General features: G+C 44.4%; 1 protein-coding gene across 1 annotated transcript; it reads left to right on the top strand.

The window, feature by feature from the left end:
- Window positions 1-12,138: 12,138 nt before the first annotated feature.
- Window positions 12,139-22,856, top strand: SLC30A10 (solute carrier family 30 member 10). Its single transcript, XM_055725969.1, has 4 exons — window positions 12,139-12,916; window positions 13,329-13,412; window positions 16,880-17,116; window positions 17,873-22,856. Exons 1-4 carry the CDS (start codon window positions 12,427-12,429, stop codon window positions 18,346-18,348), a joined length of 1,287 nt encoding a protein of 428 aa, XP_055581944.1. The 5' UTR covers window positions 12,139-12,426; the 3' UTR covers window positions 18,349-22,856.
- The last annotated feature ends 1,076 nt before the right edge of the window (window positions 22,857-23,932 follow it).

The raw sequence follows: 23,932 nt of genomic DNA, 5'->3' as shown, positions 1-23,932 counted from the left end.
CTGACAGGTGAAGGGCAGAATCGCAGGCAGTGAGTTGTTCCTTGCACGCTGCGTCTCGCAGAACCTCGGAGCAAGGGGAAGAGAGCAGCCGCAATGGGCCGCTACTCGGGCAGGAGCAGCAGGCTCATCCTCATGTGCGTGGTGAGCCTCATGCTTTTTGCCGTTGAGATCTCGGTAGCCTATGTTGGCAATTCTCTTTCCTTAGCGTCAGATGCCTTTGCTGTTCTCTCTCACTTGATCTCCATGATCATCGGTTTGTTCACCGTTCGGTTCAGTCGCATCAGGTGGCACAAGGCTAACACTTTTGGCTTCAGCCGGGCAGATGTGCTAGGAGCTTTTGGCAACTCTGTTTTTGCCACCGCTCTGATGTTTAGCATCTTTGTTGAGGCAATCAAGAGGTTTATCAATCCTCAGAAGACTGAGAAAGCACTGCTCGTCCTCATTGTCGGGATTGCAGGTCTGCTCTTCAATGTGTTCAACTACGTTATCTTCATGGACTGCTGTTACTGTCACGCACCCCAAGGAGACACCGAAACAGGTAAATAACCTATTGCAGTTGCTCAACGTTCCCAGCCCTCTGCGCTTCTGCTTAATGACTTTTCTAGAGACTATTTACTGCTCCTCCGAGATGGGTGAGTATAATGTCGTTTTCTTCAGTCCTTTGTTAGCAAGGGCAATGGATTTTATGCCTGCACCCATACATGTTTCCAGCTATCACCACATGTGTTTCTCAGTACGTAATGTGTAAGTAGCGTAAGTGTTGACTTTCTAAAGCCTGCGGTGATCCACAAGGGACATTTTCTCCCTAATCCACTGGCTGGCCAAACACAGGACAAAGTGTACTACCACCCTAAGGAGATACTTATCAGGAAATACCTAATCCTGAAATACCAATCATCCACAATCTCCTCTCTCAGTGCTTTAGTAATTCTGCTGTATTTTTTGTCTAGAATGTAGTTTTATTTGGAGAAGTGTTCCCAGTTTGCATGAGACAAAAGAATAGGTGAGGGCAAAAGGAGAGTCTCGGTCTTCCCTTAATTTGGGGGTAAAAACTGTTTTGGGACTGTCTAGATGCTGACTGAAGAACCTGAGCTGAAGTTTTCTTTGCTGAGGTTTGTTAACCTGTGCTTGGGAGAGCAGGCGGGGGAGAAACTCTGCTACATAAATCTTTTGCAGGAGGTTCTGCTGAGTGCACAGAGGTTTAGCCTTTCAGCCTGTTTTTTCTTAGCATAGGGTTTTGAAAAGTCTACATTTGGGAGGAGGGATGGGGGCTGGTTTTTTTATCCCTGCGGAAACTATCTCACTTTATTTGACATAAGACACACATGTGAGTTCTCTTTCTTTCTCTCTGTACGTCTGTATATATATACATATCCAAATATATTTCTTAAAAATAGAAATATTTCAGTTGGGATAGGAACCAGACATTTGCAAAGTGTTAACTGGACATCCTGGGGGGAAAGCTGAGAGAACCCGTCTAATAAAGCAGCTGCTTTTATGTACTGCTCTAGGTGAGGTCAAGTAAGTCTTATATTCAACTTTCAGGGCTTTGGAGCTAGAAATTACAAGTTTTGTTAGTTTACATTTCAATGTTTAATGTGTTTTCTGTAGGACTTAAAGCGGAAAAGATTTCTGTTCATTATTAAAGGTACCTCCAGATGGTATCGAAACTTTAACTTTACTGGTGTATAACACTAAAACCAGATGCGCAACTTACTTTGCTGCCTGAGTTTAGATGCCTAACTGTTCAAAATCTGAGCTGCTGTTAGGCTAAAGTTGTGGTGGTACATGATTATCACAGGGGGTGACTGGAGTTTTTGTGAGGAGCCGTCAGTAATTCCTGACAAAGTCTCTGGTTTTGGTGGCTTCTTGGAAGACAGCTTTGAAATTATGCCTGTGGGTGAAGTCAGGGAGGAAGGAGACATCAGCACTTAAAACCAAAGGCAGAGAGTGTCAGGCAATTAGGGAATTAACTGATGTTAATGGCAACTGTGTAGGTAAGTGCCATTCTCACTGGATTTCCAGGATCCTGCTCTTAACAGCTCTCTGGGATGACACAGCCATCCCTCTCCTTCCGACAGTCTCTCGTGTCCAAATACCTGGCAACTCCACTTTGCTTTCAACTGAATTTCCATAAGCCAGGGATGAATTTTGTACCATCCCATGAACACAGTGTGTAGATTTGTTGGTGGGTTTGCCTCTCTGTTTCTGATACGGTGAATCTCCTCTGCTTGCCGTAGCACCTACAGACAAGACAATGCTATTTTATACTGTAGAGGGGATGCTCCTCTCTTCTGGGCTTGATTTTATAATCCCCACTTAGGTAAAATTTCACATCTATTTCCTCTAATTCTCTGTTCAACCAGGGTGGGATTTCTATTAAATTTGTTTTAAAAGAAATGCTATTCCCCAAATAACTGTTCTCCGAAAAGTATACTTATCTGCTTTATATATATTTTATGTATATAATAAAACATGGAAAAAGAGGGACTCCATATCTCGTTCTCTTGTTATCCTGTATACGAGGAAAACATACTCTTTCCTGGAGGGAGAAGTGAAGGCAATATTTGAGTGTGCCAGTGCCACTAGCAGAAATTCGAGTGGATGGGCATGGTCTCTGAATCCTGCTGGTGCAGTCAGCTGTCCGCAGGCAACGCCTCAGGGACACCTGAGCGAACTCCTGGCATCAGTGATAGTTCACTGAAGGGTAAAGGTTCGTAGAGCAGCCCTCTGTCTCTTAGGCTCTCTGGGAAAGATGGAGAGCTGCTTTCAAATCTCTGTTCCCCCAGCAGGGAACCAATTTGGACAGCCCTCTCCTCTCTTGTGTGTGATCATTTGCATCGCTTTGAAAAATACAAAGCAAAAAATAAAGAGAGAGGTTCAGTTGTCTACTGCAGTATTGCGGGAACAACTAAATCCACAGAAACAAATACTTCCACACGTATTAGTGCCACGATTATTTGCAACAGCCAACAGTTCATCCAGTTCCTCTGTCGCATGGTCTACGGTTAGGGATAGAAACATTAGCTGGTGGGTTTCCTGGATGCTACTGACAGCAAGGGCAGAGCGAGCCATACCTGCAACAGGTGTGCTAGCCAGGTCTGAGATCCAGTGGACACAGAGGGTGATGTTCACAGATGCCAGCCCAGCTCTCTGTCCTTTTCCCTTGTGCTACTTCTGTACTCCTCATTTAGCACATTGAAACATCCACACCTCAGGTTGTCAGTACAAATATTCTTACTGAGCAAGTATAAATGCATTTTTCCAAGTTGCATTCCCTGCTTACCTGGGCAGACCCAATTTTCCTCCTCCACCCATCAGCTGGGTTTGGTTTGCCTCTCACCCCTTACCTTCTGTCCCTCCTCCTTCCCTTTTTTCTGGTTCTTGTTACCCTGTTGCTCTGTGTCCAACTCCCTGTTTTCATCTTTTGCTGCCCCCCTTTGCCCCTCTCTCTCTAGCATTTGAATCCACATCTGTCCCCTCTGCCAGCTGCAGGCACCCATCTCTTCCCACCGGCTGAAATGGAGGTCTCCCTGCCCTCTAGGTCTGTCTTTTGCACTTAATTCAAACAGTGCATGTAGCTTCCCATGCTCCGCTGGGACTAAGAGCAGAGGTTGGCAAGAGTACAGGGAGGACACGCCCCTGGTTCTTTCATTTGATGCTGGCCCGGAGCCGCTCTTACAGGTATAAAATATTTCCACACTCTCTAAAGGAACTGCCATGTAGCGGGACTCGGGCCAGCTGGGCCATCCAGAGCAGTGTGGAGGGCAGAAAAGACTAGCTTTTGCTTTGACTTAAAATTCAGGAAATACTTGTTAAAACATAGAAATATTAAAGTTTCCTCAAGAAACTTTTGCCAGAAGTTAACATGAACAGAATGCTTTTCTTACTGTTGCTGTTGGAAATGAGAGAGCAGCTTTAGCCTGAGTTTTCTGTCAATTTTGAGGTCTTGTATCTTACGCAGAAAGTTTTGGCACGAAAATGAAGAATATGGCAAAGTAATAAGCAGCTGAAAAAAAAAAATAAATCAGGCTCTGATAATAAATACCAGACAGCTTTAATACTGGCCATACCCTTTATGGTCAGTCATAAAAATACAGAAGCCTGTTTTACTGCACACAGAGATCAGATTAGTCCTGTGTAGTTCGGTGTAATTGTCTCTCCTACTCGTTTATGTGCAGTTTTAAACTGTTAAGGGGACCACAGTCTGAGAAGCACCAGGTTAGTCTGATTATAGTAAGCCTCTGTTGTTTGTCTTGAGAAAATGAATAAAGGTTTCACACAGAGAAAACGTTTGTTCTGTCATCTTGTGATCTGTGGGGGGGAAGCAGGACATGAAGAAGATGCCACCCAGCCCAACCCGTCTGACACCGAGCTACCTGTAATGTGGCTGGGGCTGCGAGGAACAGCTCTGGTCTTCTCTTGAGAGACTTCGTGGTCTTTGCACAGTTCACTACTCGTTACATAAAGCACGTTCTGCGTTAGCAGCCAAGCCGCTGGCTTTTGTGTTGTGGTAGGCGCCGTTTGGCAGGCGTGTGTGTGAGCTTTTTATGTGGTAACGCTGCTGGGGCTTGACTCTCCTATCTCATTCCTCACTAGCAAGCCGGCCTCTCAGATAAGAGGTGCCATGCAAGCTAGCAGTCACATAAACCAAAAACATGCCTTCTTTCTCCTCCTGGACCTTATGCAGAGGGTGTTTGTTTATTCAGAGCCTTGCCGTGGGGCCTATCTTCTTCTCCAGGCTTTTGTAAGCAGGAGAGGTTTGGGGGGGGTGTGTGGGGGTGAATGAAGAGAGGCACTAGCTTTGACTGGCTGGGTGGCTCGAGAAGGCACTTTTGCTATAATATTCTGAGCTAAACTTTGCATCTGTTGTTGCAAACATTGATCCCAGGGGAAGCAAGAACATTTATAGGCCCAAATAAGTGGGTCAGTGGCTCTTTGACCCATACCTTAATGCCACAGACCCTCCCAGCAGAGTCCTGGTGAGCAGAAGCGCGCAGGTAGGGAGAAGCAGTTGCATTCGTGGCGATGCTCTGCGATGCCACAGACCCAACAGGCTGCACTGCGGGAGACAGGAATGCACCAGGGATTAGAGATCCAGAAGAGAAGGTTTCAGTCCCTTAGGTTGTCAGTGTGAAGAATTTCATGATCACTTAATATACCTGCCTTTACAAAGAGAAAAATCAGTTGGCCTGGATAGGTTTCTCCCTGGAAAGTGATGCTGAAAGGGTGCCAGGCTATGCCAGCCTGATGGCTTGGAGACCTTTGTAAAGAACGGGAAGGAACCCTGGGTGTAACACCTGTAACACCAAACCTCTGGCTTACTGTGCTTTTCACACCTGAAAAACCTGAAAGCTTGTCCTCACAGTCAGCATGACTACCTCTATTTTACCTCTCTTTTGAGTATATCTTCAGCCGGTTGATATAATTTTCCCTGAAAGCACAAATCCTTCAAGCAAACATGCCAACTCATCCCCTGACTGCATTTGCAGACAGATGATTGTTGAATGCGCACACACTACATCCTCATCCCTACAGATTTATGCTGCTTGTGTAGTGCGCTGTGGCTTCCACCTCCTAAACTCCTAAAATCCCAGAGGTGCTAGTGTGTTGGCACACAGGTAACCAAAGCCTACTCTAACCAAATATTTATGTTTTCTGGCTTTGATTTCTACAGCATTATTGGACATTGTCCTCTCAAATGGAATAAAAAAAGCCAAGAGAAACTCCCAAAGTAATTGTGTTTATCAGGGACATAAGACTGAACATGTATCTTTTCCAAAGGTCTACTTAAGTTTAATATGTGCCAGGTAATACCCACAAAATTCTTCCAGAGCTTTTCTGAGCAGCTACCCCCAAGGTAATCAGATCTGTGTTAACTTATATTACCTGAAGCTCTAAGCCAGAGTCTTTAAGAAAGACCAGACAGATGGGAAAGGACCGTGAAAGGTTTTTTAGCAATACGCTTCACTAAATTATCTTCAGATCTGTTTAGAATGCTTCACTTTCTTAAAAGAAACCTCAGAAGACAACCCGAGGGAGAGACCTTTTACTTTCCTCAGTTGTTTTCAGTGAGAAAGTCTTGCATCAAAACAAGTGAAAGCAAATGTTTCGGGGCTACTTTTTTGGCCAAAATGGAAAGTGTGGAATGAAAAGTTTAAGCCTATAAGTAAAGCAAACACAGCATCCCTGAATGGCTTTTGCAACAGCATAAAGGTAAGATCAAAACTTCTGAACCTAGATTCCAACAGCACTGGTACCACTGAACTTTGGGTAACTGCATTCGCTCTCAACCTTGAACCAATTGAATAGTAAAGGGACAGACTGAGTTACATCACGGTATCTGTGGTGAGTTGTAAGGAAATGAAAGGACTGTAAGATAACTGAGTTCAAAGTCATGAACAGTTTCAATACAAAGGTTTTTTTTTTTAAGGCTAACATGCTATATGTTAATTGTAATTGGTTTTTTTGGATGGTGTTCTGCACAGAGTTTGCTACAGGCACGTTTGGTGTCTGCTTCAATCTAGAAATGCTGCTGGGATAGAAAAAGAAGTTTTTGCAGAAGGACTTAGGGTAATTTACAAAGATGAAATCAGTGAGTGGCTTTCTCCTCTTCATGTTCTTTGCAACATGCTGTGCTACCTCCTGGGAGGAAAAGGTGTGTGTATATGGATATACATCCACATCTTTATATGGGAAACTTAATAGAACTACACTTTTTAAAAAGTGAATTATCAAGTAGCTGAAATATTCAGGGAAGCTCTGTCCAGGTGCTAGAGCAGATACTGACCGGATACATCTTTAAGTATGTAAAAGGTCTCTTTGTGTTAGATATTAAGAACAGGGAATGGTGTTTTGTAAGTAACAAACTGAACAACCGTCTTAAAATAGAAAACAAATCTAACAAAACAAAGGCATTCCAGGCTAGGGATTAAATAATCTCACAGGTTCATCATTTCAGATTGACCTACCAGTGTATTCAAACCCTCTTTGGAAGGACACAAAAAATCCATTCTCCATGTCCAGCTAGCCTGTGGTCTGTCTCCGGGACAGTTTCAGGACCATCACGAAGAGTCACAGCTTCAATTAAAAAAGCCAGGGACATTCACACCTCTGCACTCTGCCAAGGACACTGATAAAACTTTCCCCCAGACTGCTAAACCCTTGCAGGCGTCTGCTCCCCGGATTGAAGCAGACCCCATGAACTGATTTCCCAGCTCTCCCACCCTTAGCACATGCCAAGAACCCCCGCCTCCCTCTGCAGGTAATGTTATGAGCACGATGGGAGGGAGGTACAAATAAAAAGAACAAAGAACGAGGGACCAGCCACCAGCAAACAGAATGCTCCTGTACTAACCATCTCCCACAACAAGGTCTGTGGGTCGGTGTTTATTTTGTGGTTCCTTTTGTGGTCATATTTATCTGTGGCGGACGCCAACCACATTGTTTCAGTTTAGGTTTGCTACGGATCTGGCCCAGCATTCCTGATTTAAAGAAACAAGCTTCACAAGCTTCCTGAGAGCCTTCAGGGCTGTCACCAGGTCTTGTTGGAATGAAGCTTAAAGGTCCACTCTCACCCACCCGTTGCGTCTCAGGCTCTTGCAGCCTGGGATGCTGCCTTTAAATGTAACGCACCTTGGGTCAGCCTTTGCTTTTTAGTGCAAATGTAGTATTTTTCTCCCCACAGCCTTAAAGCAGCACAACTCCTTTATCACGTACAGCAATGTGTGGATGTTTGTTTATTCCATTCTTTAGTTTCTTCCAGATCATTCCTGAAATATCTTTTGTAAATCATTTTTATGATGGGTTAAAAAGTAATCTCTGCCAGGACTTTGATAAGCAGGATGAAGAGTGATCTCTCTTACTTATAGTGTTCATAATTAGGTCTTTATTTTCATGACTTTTTTTTTTTACTATCCAAATTTTATAGCACCACAAGGTTATGAGTGATCTTATTTTTATTCTTCATTCAGCAGCAGAAGAACATTACCATTGTTATTGCTGTTATTGTTGCCATATTTCATACTGACACAAAGATACGGTATTTTCAAAGGCTGGTAATGGCTTCTCTGCAAGGAACAGCTAAGCAGATTTTAACCCATCACCTTGAAAATGGATAGCTTGAGGAGGGTTTGACTGAAGTCTGCAAAACCGACAGTGGCGTAGGGAAGGCCGGTAGATGAGTGTTTGTTCTGTCCTCTGACAGAAGAACATGGACATACTCAATGAAACTAGCAGGATCCAGGTTCAAGACAAAAAGAAAAAGTGATTCTTCACACCATGAGTAGGAGGTGTGTGATGCTTGTTGCCAGGCAATGTTGGTCTACATCAGTGAGTGAAAGGCTGGACTAGTACATGGAAGAGAAATACATTGAGGGCTACTAAATGCAAATATCTAGCTCAGAAACTCGCTGGAGGTAGAAATACTTGAAGGATGGAAGCATATTATGAGAAAGTATCATGTATACTTAACCCTGCTCTTACAGTTACTTAAGCAACCCCTTATGGCCACAGGCAGGGGTAGCCTGTTGGCTAGAGGGTCTGACTGCCAATAGCTAAGTGTTAAAAATTTTTGTGTTAATAACTTTAGAAACTTGGTACTTGCACCTTACAGGACTGCTTTGCATCTTTGGGGTTCAGAAGGAAAGTTGTCTTGTTTGCAGTAATTTTACCAGTTTGTAATAATTTTACCAATTTCTGTTCCTGATTAGGATGAGGAAACTGCAAGAACAACTTTTGCAGCAGTATCGTAGCTGAAACTAAAGTTGGTAAATAATTCAGAAAACTAAGGTGCTTGGACAACCCTTTCTGAACCTCCTAAGAGGGACTTGTTCAACTCAGCATAGTTAGAGAGACTGGGATATCCAGGCTGATGGTTTTGTTTAATAGTACGGAGCTCGCTCAGGCAATCTCAGTCCTGGGTGGATAAGTGGAACTGTAACGTTATGTTGTTGAATATCTGCAGTCAGTGTAAAACACACAAGGATGCTAAGCATGCTGCAAAACAATCAGAAACATGATTCCTTTCTAAAAGGATTTGAGATCAAATGTTCTGATAGTGGATCGGCACAAGCAGGACGGTAGTGCTGCAAGGGGGAAAGAGCCTGAGTGAAACCCCTGGTTAATGGGGTCGGTGCCTCCTACGTGCAGGATCAAGACTTTATTTTGGACTATGTGGAAGAAGATCAAGGTGCAAAAGAGCTACAGGGATAACATGGACTTCATTCTGAAAACAGGAATAAATTATTCTTGTTATTGAAATGATGACTTCCTGAACAAGAAGATTGGTGTAGCTTTTTTTGGATGGCAGTTTTGGGAGTTGTTTGTCTTGAAGTGATGGTGGGACCTGGGTGGAGAGGGCTGGGGAGGCTTGTATGCATAGTGGGGTGAGCAAAAGCTTGGATTTCCAAGAGGCTTTCCAAGCAGCCATAGTGTGAAGGGAAAGGCCCTCGTGTATGTAAGCAAGTGGAGAGAAGACGAGTAACAGAAAGCGGGAGAGAATGATCAGTTCCATAAAAAATGTTCCCTGAAGTCAGAAGACAAATGGGAATCAAATGTGAGGCAGTACTGGGAAAGGAGTAAAGGAAGAGTTGGGACCTTTGCCGTGCTTCTCTCTGAGTCTGTGGCTGACCTGTGTCCTGAAAACTGTGCGACTTTGGTTCCCTCATCTACAAAAGATGTAGATGGGAACTGGAAAAAGTTCGGAGACAGAGCTGGACCTCTGGTCTAACCCAGCACAGACACTGCTCTGTTCCTGTGCAGCGTGTGGCTTGCAGACCGACGCTGTGCCGTGAGAGGCAGGCTGAGGTGCGTGAGCCTGATGGGCAGAAGGAAGCCTCCATGGGTCAGGGGCAGAAGGAAGCCTCCATGGGTCAGGGGCAGAAGGAAGCCTCCATGGGTCAGGGGCAGAAGGAAACCACCATGGGTCGTGGGCAGAAGGAAGCCTCCATGGGTCGGAGGCTCTGCATGTGCACTGCTCCTGACTTCAGTGAGTCATCTGCAATTGTGCTCCACGCCAGCGGACTTAGTCACAGCCTCATTTGCTGAAAATAGTATTTTTAGCACTATTTCTTCAAAATAACTGATATATTTTGGTTTTTGAAGTGAGTTCAGGGCTATGATGTGTTACTTTTTCTCAAAGAGAATTAATGTATATTTTGTACAGAAGGAATAACGATGTTCCAGCTACTGTGTCATATCACTTCCTAAAATAAGAACCCCTGGAAATTCTTTTCAGTTCTATGCAGGTGCAATGAGCTGGGCTGCAGTGATATTTTTTCATTATTATTATTATGAGTGAAGTGCCAGAGGCAGAATTTTCTATCATTAATTACAGTAAAGAAGATACAGTCTGTCATTTTAAAGTTTATATCTAATAGTCTAGTCAACTTCCAGTAACTCTCATGTATTTCTCTTCTTCTTGTTCAACCTGTGTCACACTGCTTTTTATTTGGCACAACTGTTTTAAGATCTGTCATCTTATGTTGGTACATGTACCTACAGAGCTGAATGTGTATCGATATAAATTATCTGCTTCCACTGTTGTGTTTGTCTTTATGGTAAGATTATTTTCCAGACATTTATTTTTACGCATTTGTCAATTTGAATACTGCAGGGTACTTTGACTGCTCGGGCATTGAATATGTGAAGGAGATGTATGAGAATCTCCAGTTAACTGGGAATTGTGCGTGTGAATCCTTGCAGATATGTGGGGGATGATTCCCTGAATGGCTGTGCAAGCCCACTCCAGAGGTTAAGATACATCTTGGGTTACAGCAAGAAAGGCCTTGGCGGTGTACACAGAATTGAGGTGGAATTGAGAGGCCTCATTTAAAAGATGTATTCAAGCGAGGGCTCAAACTCGATTCGCAGTCAAAATACAATTGCTCCAGAGTTAGAATAAAGAGGAAATTCTCAAGGGCTTTAATGAGTTTCCGGCTGTAGAGAACACCATCTTTGGGAGGGGGGACATGCTGGTGTTCCCTGGCTGTGCTGGCTGATTATCTGATAGCGATGTATATATATATATGTACATATAGAGAGATAGATATCTCTGATAGCTTTCGTCAAGCCTGGCGATATGTTTGATGTGGCACTTCAGCAGGTGCTGCTGTTGCTGCAGCAGTAACTCTGGCACCGGTGAGCCTCTTGCATACTTGCAATGCTCCAGACTCTTGCAGAATACCATTTTAAGGACATTATTTTATTTAGGTCTTATGTCTTTTATTTATGTTTATTATTTTGGAGTCCAGTCAGGTTATCAAGACCTCACAGTTGAGGATGACTTAATTTCCCAGCACCTCCTTTGATCAGTCAGTTGCTCCCATCATCTCGAGATGCTGTATTAGCAGCCTGGCTCTGTCCTTTTTCCATTTGCACGCAGGGGTGTCACATTCCCGAGAGCCATTGTAACAACAAAAAATATCTATGAGTACAAGACAGACTTACTCACTTGTTACACTTCTTATAGACTATCCTGTAGGTTAAAGAAAAGGCATGACATGATTTTTCTCACAGGGTGATGGTGCACGTGTAGGCACTGTTTTGACACCGGTTTCGACAGGCTGGCGGCGGGCAGTGACTGGCTCAGTAGATGGCACTCTGTCCTTTCAGTTGGCCACTAAGCCACCGGGGAAGCATCCCGGGGCGCGAGCGCTGGATCCGGCACCGATCCTGCCCCGGCGGCGGCGCGGCGGGGCCCGGCGGGCGGCCAGGGGCAGCCGGCGGCTTCTCTGCGGGCGGGCGGCCCAGCCGTGCCGGGGGGCCCTTCCAGCGGGGGCTGCGCCTCCCGTGGCCCCTTGGTCTCCGGTTGGTTTCGGGTTTGGATTGTTTGGTACCACCGGCAGGTGCTCCCAGCGCCCCGGGCAGCGGCAGGGCGGGCGGGGGGTCCGCAGCTCCCGGCCGGGGGCGCGGTGCCGGTGGGGCGGTGCGGGCGGTGCCGGTGGGGCGGTGCGGTGCCGTGCGGTGCCGTGCGGTGGGGCGGAGCGGCGTGGTGCCGGTGTGGCTGTGCCGGTGTGGCGGGGCGGTGCCAGTGAGGCGGCGCGGCGCGGCGCGGTGCCGGTGAGGCGGAGCGGTGCTGTGCTGTGCGGTGGCGGTGGGGCGGTGCGGTGCCGGTGGGGCGGAGCGGCGCCGTGCGGTGGCGTGTAGCGGTGCCGTGCGGTGCGGTGCCGGTGGGGCGGACCGGTGCGGTGGCGTGTAGCGGTGCCGTGCGGTGCGGTGGCGTGTAGCGGTGCGGTGCGGTGCCGGCGGGGCGGGCGGCTGCCCCCCGGGGCAGGGCGGCGGGCGGGGCCTGTGGCGGCGGCGGCGGCGTTAAGGGCCGGTTCGGCCGCCCTCGCTGCGGCTGGCGGCGCTGCTGCCGGCGGGGCATGGCCCGGCGCTAGCGGGAGCGGGGCGGCCGCGGGGCCGGTGGCCGCCATTGCCGTCGCCATGGGGCGGTACTCGGGGAAGACGTGCCGCCTCATCTTCATGCTGGTGCTGACCGCCGGCTTCTTCGTGGCCGAGCTGGTGTCGGGCTACCTGGGCAACTCCATCGCCTTGGTGTCCGACTCCTTCAACATGCTCTCGGACCTCATCTCCCTCTGCGTCGGCCTCTCCACGGGGCGCATCGCCCGCCGCAGCCACCGCGGTCCCCGCGCCACCTACGGCTACAGCCGCGCCGAGGCGGTGGGCGCCCTCAGCAACGCCGTCTTCCTCACCGCCCTCTGCTTCACCATCTTCGTGGAGGCCATCCTGCGCCTCGCCCGGCCCGAGCCCATCGATGACGCCCAGCTGGTGCTCATCGTCGGCACCCTCGGCCTCGCCGTCAACCTCGTGGGGCTCCTCGTCTTCCAGGACTGGGGCGCCTGCTGCCGCCGCCGCCACCCACCCGCCGCCACCACGGCCCGTGGCCCCCTGCCCGGGGCAGCCGATGAAGCAGGTGCCTTTCGGCTGCATCCTCGCCCGCCAGCCTTCCTCTCCCATGGCGACCTCTCCCCATCCCTTGCACCCTTCCCTTCCCTCCCCGTCCGCCCTCTCCCTCCCGGGGGCCCTCAGGACCCACCGACCTGCTGCACCCCTGGCTGGGCCCTGCCAGCGCCCCGAGCCCACCCGTGGGCCATGGGGGGTTTCGCGTCCAGCGCTGCCTCCGTCACCTTGTACTTTACACCCGGCTGCTGGGCGGCTGCTTGGGCGGGGGGAAGGAGGTGCTGCTCGGAGGGTGCTGCGTGGAAAGTGTTCTGGCTTCTTGTATGTCTGCTCGTCATCTTTGAAATAAGTTGGTTTTGAGAAGGTTGATGTTTTTTCTGTTTGTAGAACTTATACACAACACAGCGTTTCTTCTTTGAATGCAGGTGATTCACCAAATGACCAAAAAAGCCCTGAAGAGGGGTCTGAGAAGAAAAAAGAGAAAAAGTCCGAAGCCTTGAACATCAGAGGTAAAGCACGGGAGTATAGTGCTAATATTATATTCACTTTAAACACTTTCTGGTTTCCATTTCAAACTCCCCCCCCCCCCCCCCCCCCCCCCAAATATCAGTAAGAAAAGAGCAAAAGCCCAGGACTCTTCTGTGTGTATGGACCCAGTTATCTTTAGCAGAAAGGTTTTGGCTGTATTGATGCAGCAGAGATAATGACAAAATAGCGTGGTGCTGAATTGGCTCCAAGTGTGCTCACATTTTGGTTTTAATTCTTTAGAAAATCGCAGCTGAACTTTTTGGAAAGGAGGCAAAGCCTGCTGCACTAAGTTCAAGTCGCTGGAGGCTTTATGGGAGGGTAAAGCAGGCAGATATAAGGCGCTTCTTGGAGCATCACTGCTGTAGTAGTTGAACAGTTTTCAACTTCCAAAATGCTTTTGGGCAGAAAACAGAATTTCTTTAAATCCCAGGGTTGCTAATGTTTTACTGTCAGCAACAGGAAGGTGCTTCTGCACGTTGTTTTTCCAGGTCCTTGAACTGTGAACCTGTCCCTCTGACAGGATCAGCCCTTCTTACATTGTAATGCAGCAGGTCGCCGGGTATTTGCAGAATGAAACAGTATAGTTACTTCTAGGAATAAATAAGTGTCTCATTCTTTCTGTATAGGTGTTTATATGCATACATGTTTACATATGTATTCTGAGCAGAACCCAGAGTGGGTGTCTTTGAGTATATTAAACATTGACTTTGTCCACAAAGAAAGTGCTATCAGAAAGTTGAAATGGAATGGTAGTTTCAGGCTTCTAAAGGTCACCTGTTAGCATCTGTTATACCTCCAAAGTCATGTAAATTGGCATCACATCAATTCAGCTTAAGAGGTTGACATGGCAGTCAAGCACCTGAGTTTGTTGTTGAGTATTTTTTGGTTTTTTTTTTTTTTTTTTGGTGTGTGTCTATCAACCTGTCTTTCAAAAGTATTTTCAGAGTGACACAAATATGGCTGTAAGGAAGGACACTTCGGAAATCAACCCATGTGCTAGAGCCACAACACTTTCCTGAATGTCTGGAAATCAGTGTCACTGGATATTGTGGCATTATAGTGGTGAGATTATTGGAGCAGGAAGACCAAACTCACTTTCAGGGGTGGAAGAGAGAAGAATAAGAAACTGCTGAGTATATTTTAGAGAAGGCCTTGCCTGAGCAACAGTGCTTAGGCATAATGATGCTAGAAACTTTTGAGGATAAGGAGTTTTATGTCAGTTATTTTAAGATACCTGTCATCTCTGATTTTTAAAAAGAGAATTTTTCTTTAAGTGCCACTTTAGCATGTCATCTTTGCAAAATCTATTTTTGTTGTTCTTATAAATATTCCTTGCTTCTGTAGCCGCTGCTACGTGTCTCTCAAATTCTGGTTCAAAATCTGTTTTTCCTTTCAAGTTAGTTACATAGCTATGCTTACTTCATCATCACTTGGCAAAAAAATCTGTGCATTATAGAATTGGAGGGTCCCTGAAAAACATGGCTGGACAAAATGGATTGGCAGAGGAGCTGCTTCCTTGATTTTAAAAGTGGTGGGAACAGGAATCCATACATTCTGCCTGTGACAGGATTAATTACTAGTGTAAAACTATTCTTTTTACTTCTGGAGCATATGCAGAGTAGTTCAGACTTTCCAACACAAGCTGTTGGAAACTATGCATTACCTATGCCATGGTCTTACCATACTGACTTGATTTAATAAAAAGTTGTGTTCCTCTCTGTCTTATAACCATAGCTTTGGGGACTGATAGGGAAATGGGTTCGTTTCTGCGTAGGCCCTCATTATGTGGTGCGTAACCAAGACGTAGGTATTAATGATGTTAGTAATGTAAAATAAGCATTTTCCAAATTCCTTATTCTCCATTCATAATTTATGAAAATTCTGACATACTCTTTTCTTAATTCAAGGGAAGACTTTCTGAGACCTTTTCCTGTTCTTTTTAAGCTGTGCTCTCTAGTTAGTTGCCTTGGCAATTGCATCCTGCCTGTCCTTCTTGTTAGTGCAATAGCTGATAGCCCATGCTGAATCAGGATTATTTGTAAATGAAAAGGAAACACTGCAACTCTGTTAGGAGGAGTAAAACCCTGTGGGAGTCTGCCAAATGGGGCAGAACACGCCTGACTCCAGCAGAAAGAGCTGGGCTCACTGGAAGCTTGTACTTTCTTATCTGACCCAAGTGATTCGGCAGAACTCCAGTGGTTATGCCTTCACTTCTCACACTGAAGATCAATGTTCGTGCACGGAGCTGGCAAGAAACAGCAGCACAGGCACAGCTCTAGGACTTATCCAGCACCAAGCATCACCAAAGAGTCAAAACTCCTCACTCTGGTGCTAATGAGTTTCGGAGGGAGCCTTTTACGGCTTTTCGAGCCAGGAGGAAATGATTAAATTGGAGTGAAGCTCTTGAAAGTGCTTGCCATAGGGATGTTGAAAGGAGATGGTCCATTTTATTCTCTTACAGGCGCCAAATAGAAATTATTTACGAAGAAATTAAGTTCATATATTTAGAAATGTTATGAATTAGGCATGGAGTGGAATGAAATCTGAGTCCGAACAGTAAGGACTGACAAAACTGGAGTGCATTTGAGCAATGACTGGAAGAGGGAAGGTTTTGTAGAGTAGTAAAGAAACAAAAAGGAAGAGAAAAAGAGTTCTTCGATTATTGTAACTTTATAGCAAGAAGACTGCTTTGGTCAATGTAGTTGAAAGGGCAGCTAAAAACATGTTATTACAAGAGCCTGTTTTGTGTCTTTATCTTTTGTACAAAAACATATTTACAGATGTAAAAAGCGGTACCCAGCATTCCTCTTAATTCGGAGTAGTCCAGGCACATACTAAACTGTGGCATCCATGTATGACTGTCAAACCAGATTCTGAATTTCTGGGGTCTGAGGGCTAGTAGAGTTGGTGGGACAAGGTTTAATTTGACTATAATCAAGCTTGATCCAAAAATTGGAGTCTGAGGGCGTTTGGAGCCGTAAGAATAGATTTCAACAGCGTCATAGAAGCTGATGGAGGGGAATAACTGTTACTGGGGGTGGTCTGTGGCTCTCTCTGCTTCCAGGGTAGAACGGATGGATTTAGTCATCAATTTTTAATTGAGAATTGAGATTTAATGTGCCAGGATCTCTTAATAATCTGCAGGCATTTAGGCAAACACATTTTACGTTGCCATGGCATTGCAGTTGGACTGCAGTTGCCAGCGTACCCTACATGTTTAATAATGCATCCCACAATAATGCAGCTGTGATTCAGAGTCAGTATTTCCCTTTCTTTTTTTTTTTTTTTTTTTCCTGAAAGCTGTTATTGAAAACTTTGCTTATGATGTTAGTGCCTGGAGTAACCGCATTTTTTCATGTCAAGTAGAACAGACTTGAAAAATGCAGCATTACTTTCCTCCCCTCTCAAAATAAAAACTCACTAATGGAAATCGTGCCGTTTGTTTCAGGTGTTCTTTTGCACGTTATGGGAGATGCACTTGGATCTGTGGTCGTGGTAGTTGCTGCTACAATATTCCATGTACTTCCTCTGGGGAATGCTCCATGTAATTGGCAGTGCTACATTGATCCAAGCCTGACAATAATTATGGTGTTCATCATCTTGTCTTCTGCCTTCCCACTTATCAAAGAGACCTCAATTATTTTGTTGCAGATGGTTCCCAAAGGTGTTAATATGCAACTACTGAGTAAGTCAAATTTGTTGTTGAAATGCGATTAATTTTAATGATATATTTCAATGCATATGTTATTTCTGGAATGACATGTTTGGCTTATTTACTCATAATAGCTCTAAATTCTCAAGGACTGTGAGAAATAGTCACATGCCTGTGTCCTAGCAACATGACTCAAATCTCTCTGGATTAGTTAAAGCATGCATTTTGAGAATGTGGTACTCCAACAATACATTAAAAATACCAGGTCTTGAGCTATGAATGCTTTGTTTGGGGTGTTAGTGAAAGAAACACCACCAAATTACAGCATTTCCCAACCCTGCAGCAGCTTCTTCTGAAAGGCTTCCAAAACAGCTTAGAAGTTCCCAGTGGGGTTGGTTAATGTTGTGGCATTGGGGCATTGTTCACACTGGTTAGTTGTGGGGTAGCACTGGTTATTTCTGGAGTGTTACCATGCTCAGGGCTAAAGAAACCAGCAGTTGTGGAGCCTTTGGCCAAGGAAGTGGTGCTTTAACATTGCTTCTCTGAACAGCTGCTAAACTGCCATCAGGGAGCCTGAGGGATGGGTGAACCCAAAAGGAAGGGTGGCCTGCTCCTGTGGTCACCTGGAGGCTGAACTGAAAGCAGCTGGGCATAGACCTATTTTACAAAGTACAGCTCTTTCCAAAAGATAGTTCAGAGACTGCTGCCTTCGGATGAGGCTCTTAATGAGAAAGCTAGTAATTAGCCAGTACACCAAAGCCTCTAATATCTTTCTTTCATATCTTCCAGCTGACAGACTAGCTCGTGTACCAGGGGTTAGCAGCCTGCACGAGGTGCATGTCTGGGAGCTTGCAGGTGGGAAGAATATCGCTACTCTTCATATCAAATGCCAAACCCCTACTGATTACCAAGATGCTGCTTACAAAATACGGAAGGTTTTCCACGAAGCAGGGATCCATTCTGTGACCATCCAGCCCGAGTACATCGACCGCAAGACCTCCCAGCTACTGTGCAGCTCACCCTGCATCTCAAAAGCCTGTGACTCTCAGCTGTGCTGCAGCCAGCGGGAGCCCCCCCTGGCTAAAAGTAATGGCTATACCGAGAAAAATGATAGCTGCCTTTCTGCACCGCATAAAGACAATGGTTCATGTAAAAATGATATTGAAATCCCTATTGAGTACCCACTGGCAGAGGATAGCATTAAAAATGTGAAAAATTGTGATGCATCCGATGACAAATCGCAGCTGAGCAGTACACGACTTTAGGCAGTTCCCCCTACTCCACGTAATGTTTTTGTGGAACAAGCGTGTCTTGGCTGGGAAGGGGGGCGTTGGTGGCTGTAGCTGAAGTTGGTGTGGCTAAAAGATTTCTGTGCTTTAGCTGTAAACCAAAATACGCCTGAAACCCCCTTGTATCTGAAATAAGGGTTAATATTTCCACGAAGGATGTTGCGTGCGTCTAACGTTTTTTCTGATACAGCCTAATCCAGTTCCTTACCAAACCATGTGTGAGTTTCTGTTGTTAGAGTGGGTGGGCTGTGCTGCCCTCTGCACTGATGCTTGCAGTTAATGGCCAGTGGCACTGGGAATGAAACGCTGGCCTTGTCTGCTGAAGTGAGCTGTTCTCCTGCAAGCCCTGTGGCCAGTTAATGATTGTACTGGGCTGAGTACTGTATATTTATAAAGGACTTCAGTGGAGATGCTTTACTGATCCTTAAAACCCATTTTTGCATAGACAGTTCGTGTTTAACAGTCACGCTTGTGCTTCTGGCCAGTGGGGTTTGTGAATGAAATTAAGAGTGCCTAAGGGGGAGGGGAAGCACTCGGGAATTTGAACTTGCATTGTTTTCTTGATCGACTCCTGTATTTAGGGACAGAACAGAAGCTGGTCTTGTTTCTCTGCTAGCAATACTGGAGTCCTAGCCTAATCACAGATAAGTATCCTAAAGAATAGACTTGTCACGAAAGCAAAGAAATACTAACATTGTCTGTACTGATTCTAGCACGTGGAAGTGCGGGCAGTCATCCAATTAACTTTTATCTTGTTGTGATTGTACAACTCAGTCATTTCTTTTTTTTTTTTTTTCTTTCCCCTCCTGACAACGGAAGCTATAATAGCCTCGGTCTTAATTCATCATTGTGTGGGATGGTTGCAGTATCTTAAACACTGAGTGTCTGTCTTCATTCATGCTGAATAAATAAGCTAATGTGTTTATTATGAACATTTAAAATCCTGCAGTTCTATGATTAAGGCATAACTTAAGATCATATTAACTAAGAAAGCCCCTTTGAAATTTTATGTGCAGTATTATCACTTAGAGGGAGCTTTACAGAAAATGACAGGGAATTTTTTCCTGGTGTAGTCTCAATTATTTCTTTAAAGTTCTAAGCCCTTCCCTTTGCCCTGTCTCTCCTCCCCCTGCACAAAGGTGTGTTTGGTAAAGCAGTTCCGTGGTCCTCGTGCTGCTTGCTCTTTTGAAGGCATGCAAGGGTGCTCTAAGGAAAACCAGATGATGTGCCCTGTCATCGGTGCTGGATTTAGGTCAGGAGTGTTCCCCAGGTTTCTGGGAGGGGGAACCCACTCCCTAATCCACACCGAGTATAATGTTTGGCCTTACTGGCTGTGCAGCTCAGATCCAGAAGGTTTCCAATACGTTTTTCTGTCAAAAGCAGCCTTTCAATGGTCCGTGTGGCCTGGGCAGGCTGTTTCATTCATTTATTCATGGAGACAATTTATAAAATAGTGGTCTCTTTACCTCAGTGACACCTTAACAGAACGGGCAAGTGGATTTCCTCCCTGGGCTGGGAAAGCACCAGTTTGAAAGCAGCCAGCTCCTTATTAATAGAGACAATTACATTAAGTCAATGAACATTAAAACATGCAGCAGGATATTCTGCTGCTTGGGAAATGGTATGTACTGAAGCCGTGATTGCAGTCTAAATAGCACATTTCTAGATTTGTAGTTAACCCTTTTAAACAGATTCTTGGGTGAATTAATATATTTTATAGCCTTCCATTGTAGGTTTGTGTTATTTAAATTAAGCTATGTGTTAGTATAATTAAAAGCTTGATCCTCCAGTCTGTGATTCTGTTGGCAGCGGCAGAAGTGAAGGCAGCAGGATCTTGCTTGGCAGTTATTGCATGAATTAATGTAAATCAGGAAATGTTTTGAGAATTGCTCTCCCTTTTGAAAGCGTGTGGCATAAAGTAAGACAGCCCTTTCTTCTGGGTATTTTTTTGTCCTTATTTCATCTATAATGATGTTTAAATGTCAAGGTTTAGATGTAAATAACAAATATATTTATAGGGGTTTTGAGAACTGGAATAGAAGGCTCCCAAAATAACAGCAAGTTCTATGGGAGAACTTGCTTCCAAGGTATCCTCTAAAACAACCACCCTTTCATAATTATGCATTTGTGTCTTAAATCAGGTATTTTATATATATATATGCATTTTATTAAATGATTGAAGGATGGAATGGCAGTAGTTTACTCTGAAATTAGAGAAAACTAGTATGTGTAATGTTGGGGCATTTGACAAAATGGACCATCTTTATCCTTCTACTGTTTGTTAAAACTGTGGGGTTTTTTTAAGCTTTTAAAAGTGTTGTAACCTGAAAATACAATGAAGTAATATTCTTAAACTTTTTTTCTTGTCTGATTGAATGTACTGTAATTGTTGCCTGTGGATAAATATGAAAATACCAGGGATTATAGAAATCTTCAGGTCTAGAACTCAAGCAGATTTTAAATTTGCTTTATTATGTAAGCAAGCAAACCCAACAGAGCTATGTTATTGAGGAGATGAACTTTGCTTTTTCTGTGTAGCAACTTTCAGGGTATTCAGCTAAGGTTTCTGACCCGGTATCCTTACCTGCATTTGAGTCCTGCAACAAAATATTGTTCTTCTCTGTTTTAAGTGTGTCACAACTAGGCTGTACTGGGTGGCCCCTCTCTACTTCTGTAGAAGACCTCGTTCCAACCAGTGTGTATTTTGTATTGGCTTATTTCCCTTCAGTTCTTGCCATCTCACTTCTAATTCTCTTGAAGTAGGCTTACCTCATTTTGAAATACAGTATATTTCAGTATTTGCCCTTATCTGTGGGCACTTGTTCTAAATTCAGTTTTGTAGCCTATTGCACTGTCAGAAAATCTCCTTTTGGCTTCTTTAGCTTTTTTCCCCCCTCCAGTTCAGTAATGTAAAATTACTGATGATCGCAGGTTGATTGTGCTGCTTTGTCCTCTTCAAGTACTCCCTTATGATTGCATTGTGATGGCATTTGGGTTCTCTTGCAGTGGTTACCCCTATCTGTTCATCACTGTCTGTAGCAAAGGAAATCTGCTTAAAATGCAGGTGAATTTCAACAGGTAGTCCAGTTTACGTGGCCCTCCGATCCATAACCAGTCATACGTGACCCAGTTGTATGACAATGAAACATTTGCTAGCCTTGCCAGATAGTTGTGGAGTACAAGTGAAATTTGCAATAAATTAACATGGCATTGAATACAAAAGCAATTTACTAGCCCTCATCAGTTATGGGTCTTTTCTTAAAAGTGAATCAATTTTTTGTCACCTTTTTGTATGTGCCAAATGTGCCAATTTGATGGTTAACTTCTCCTTCTTCTGCAGCTCCCTAAATGCATGCCTTGCCTTTGCTCTTCTATGTAAAGAAAAATATCTGATGCTATTTTTAGTATTGCCTTTTTTTCTGCCAGGTTTTCAGTTCTCTTCCTTTTCCTTGTGTTCTTCGCAATACTTATTTTGACTTGTAATGCAACCAGAGGTTTTTTCCTCTTAATGTTTCCCTTATTCTTTGTCTCTTCAAAATAAGCAGTATGGTTTTGCTAGCCCTCTGGCCATGGTGATGTACCTATAATACAGTTTAGAAATACCTCTTTTATGCACCGGTTTAATTTTTGCACTCTGTTTTATTAAAATTCACCCACTTTTTGCTGCGTGATACACTTTACCATTGCAAACCACTTTTGACCCTGTTTAGCTCTTCTTCTTTTTCCCCCCTCCCCTACCTGATTGTTACCCTTACTCTTCTGAATGCTCTTTTATTCTGAACTTTGAAGGGGATATGCCAACAACTGAATTTTCCCCGAAGTCAAGTTTACCACCCAAGGTCTATGGATGGCTTGATGTGAGCTACTCCAAGGACTATTTTATGTCCTCTGGTCTGTGTAGAAGTGTTGTTTGTCTAAATAGTCATCCTGACATGTAAATATATTTATATATACTCAAATTCTTTACAAACACTCCACCTGAACCAACTTTTTAAAGAAGGTTGGTCTGTAAACCTGAGAAGGTATAATGAAATCAGTAGGGTTCTTTAGTTGTTCATTAACACCTTAGGGGAAGGCTTGGCTCACTAATTGGAAAGCAGGTAAAAGGGATGTTTCTGAAAAGGTAATTCAAAAGCTATGAAGATTTCTACAGGTTCTACTACTTACTCTGCTGTACAGCGGAAGCACTTTCTATGTTAAATACTTTATTTGAACAGCGATACCTTGATATGAGGATGTCACTGTATAAGATTGTTACATTTACGGAGTTGTGTTGCTTAAGTTTCCTCCAGTTTTTCTGCTCATTATGTCATTTAAATAATGCGCCAAAATGTAATTTCCATGATTGCTGAATCAATGAACTGTAAATCTCACCGTGGTTTTGTTAACTCTAAGTGAAAAATTACTTAAAGTTTTATGTACAGTTATATTTTTTTCAAAATGAAGTTTGAATGTCTTATAAATAAAGTGTGTTTTTAAGTAAACCTGTTGTTCTGAGTTTGATGTATGTTAGCAATAGGGAGCTTGTGTCAGTTCACATAACTTTAAGACCTTTGTGTGAATAAGGTTTGTTCTTAACCTGTGAGCTTATTAATGCTGCAAATATTGTTATGGGTTTGGAAGAAAAGGGGACAGACACTCAAAAGCTTTTTCTCTGCAAGCAGCCTGGCGTTTCCTAAGCTGGAGGTGAATTTAGAGCCCATAACTCCGGGGTGCTGGGCAAGGATCTTGGCTGCAGCAGGATGGGCTCTTTGCAGAACGTGGGTGCTTTGCTGCTGGTTGCTGGTTCTGGGTTCTGCCCGCTTGTCTGGTGTTTAGCTTCAACTCACCAACCCTCCTGCCTTCTCTGTCTTCAGGCATGCACCTCTGTGTGCGTGAGGGTGCTGACGCGTGGAGAAAGTTGACTGTATGCGTAACACCAGGTTCAGGAGAGCTTTGAGATTCTCACTTCGGGTTTTACGACCTGAATGTGCATGTTAGAAACGAGATGAGGCCTAACACTACAAGTTTAGGTGCTGTTTTTGGAGCAGCAGTTGTGGAGGTGCCCTTATATGTTCCTCTCTCCTTAGCAACAATATCAGGTCATCTGCCACCTGGGTTCTGCCCCATTGTGTCCGATTCCCCAGCTGTCCGTGTACCTACACATTTTCGTTAATAGTCATCAATAAGGAGGCAGTAGTAGTTGTTCCTGGCTTTTTTTTTTTTTTTAAATCTTTTGAGTATGTCCAAATTGCAGAAACTACATCAATACTCCATAAAAAATTCAGTTCATATTCAGCCAACATGTTGCCTGTGGCCATGTGCTTTGTTGATGTTCCTCAGCGTGTAGCTGGTGGACCACTAGTGATTTGGGAGGCAAAAATGAAAAATCTATAAAGCAATTCCTCACAAATAAAATAATACATATACTCAGGAGAAAAAAAAATTCAGAAAATAAATGTTGAGAATTCAACCTGTTACTGGTCGTATACGAGAATGACCATAGCAACACTGCCCAAGTGATCCTGGAATTGCTTTTCAAAGGCATAAGATCATGTTGAAAAATACCATCTCAGGACAA

This window comes from Falco cherrug, chromosome 13, assembly GCF_023634085.1.
Source record: "Falco cherrug isolate bFalChe1 chromosome 13, bFalChe1.pri, whole genome shotgun sequence".
NCBI classification, from domain to species: Eukaryota; Metazoa; Chordata; class Aves; order Falconiformes; family Falconidae; genus Falco; species Falco cherrug.
The sequence above is the reverse complement of the archived record's forward strand: the minus strand, read 5'-3'. Positions and strand labels throughout refer to the sequence as shown.

What these genes read in the sequence shown, in the direction of transcription:
- SLC30A10 (XM_055725969.1), top strand. Translation starts at nt 12,427, where the DNA reads ATGGGGCGGTACTCGGGGAAGACGTGCCGCCTCATCTTCATGCTGGTG. An exon ending in CGAAGCCTTGAACATCAGAG is followed by an intron (nt 13,413 to 16,879) that starts GTAAAGCACGGG and finishes CGTTTGTTTCAG; the next exon opens with GTGTTCTTTTGCACGTTATG. An exon ending in TGTTAATATGCAACTACTGA is followed by an intron (nt 17,117 to 17,872) that starts GTAAGTCAAATT and finishes CATATCTTCCAG; the next exon opens with CTGACAGACTAGCTCGTGTA.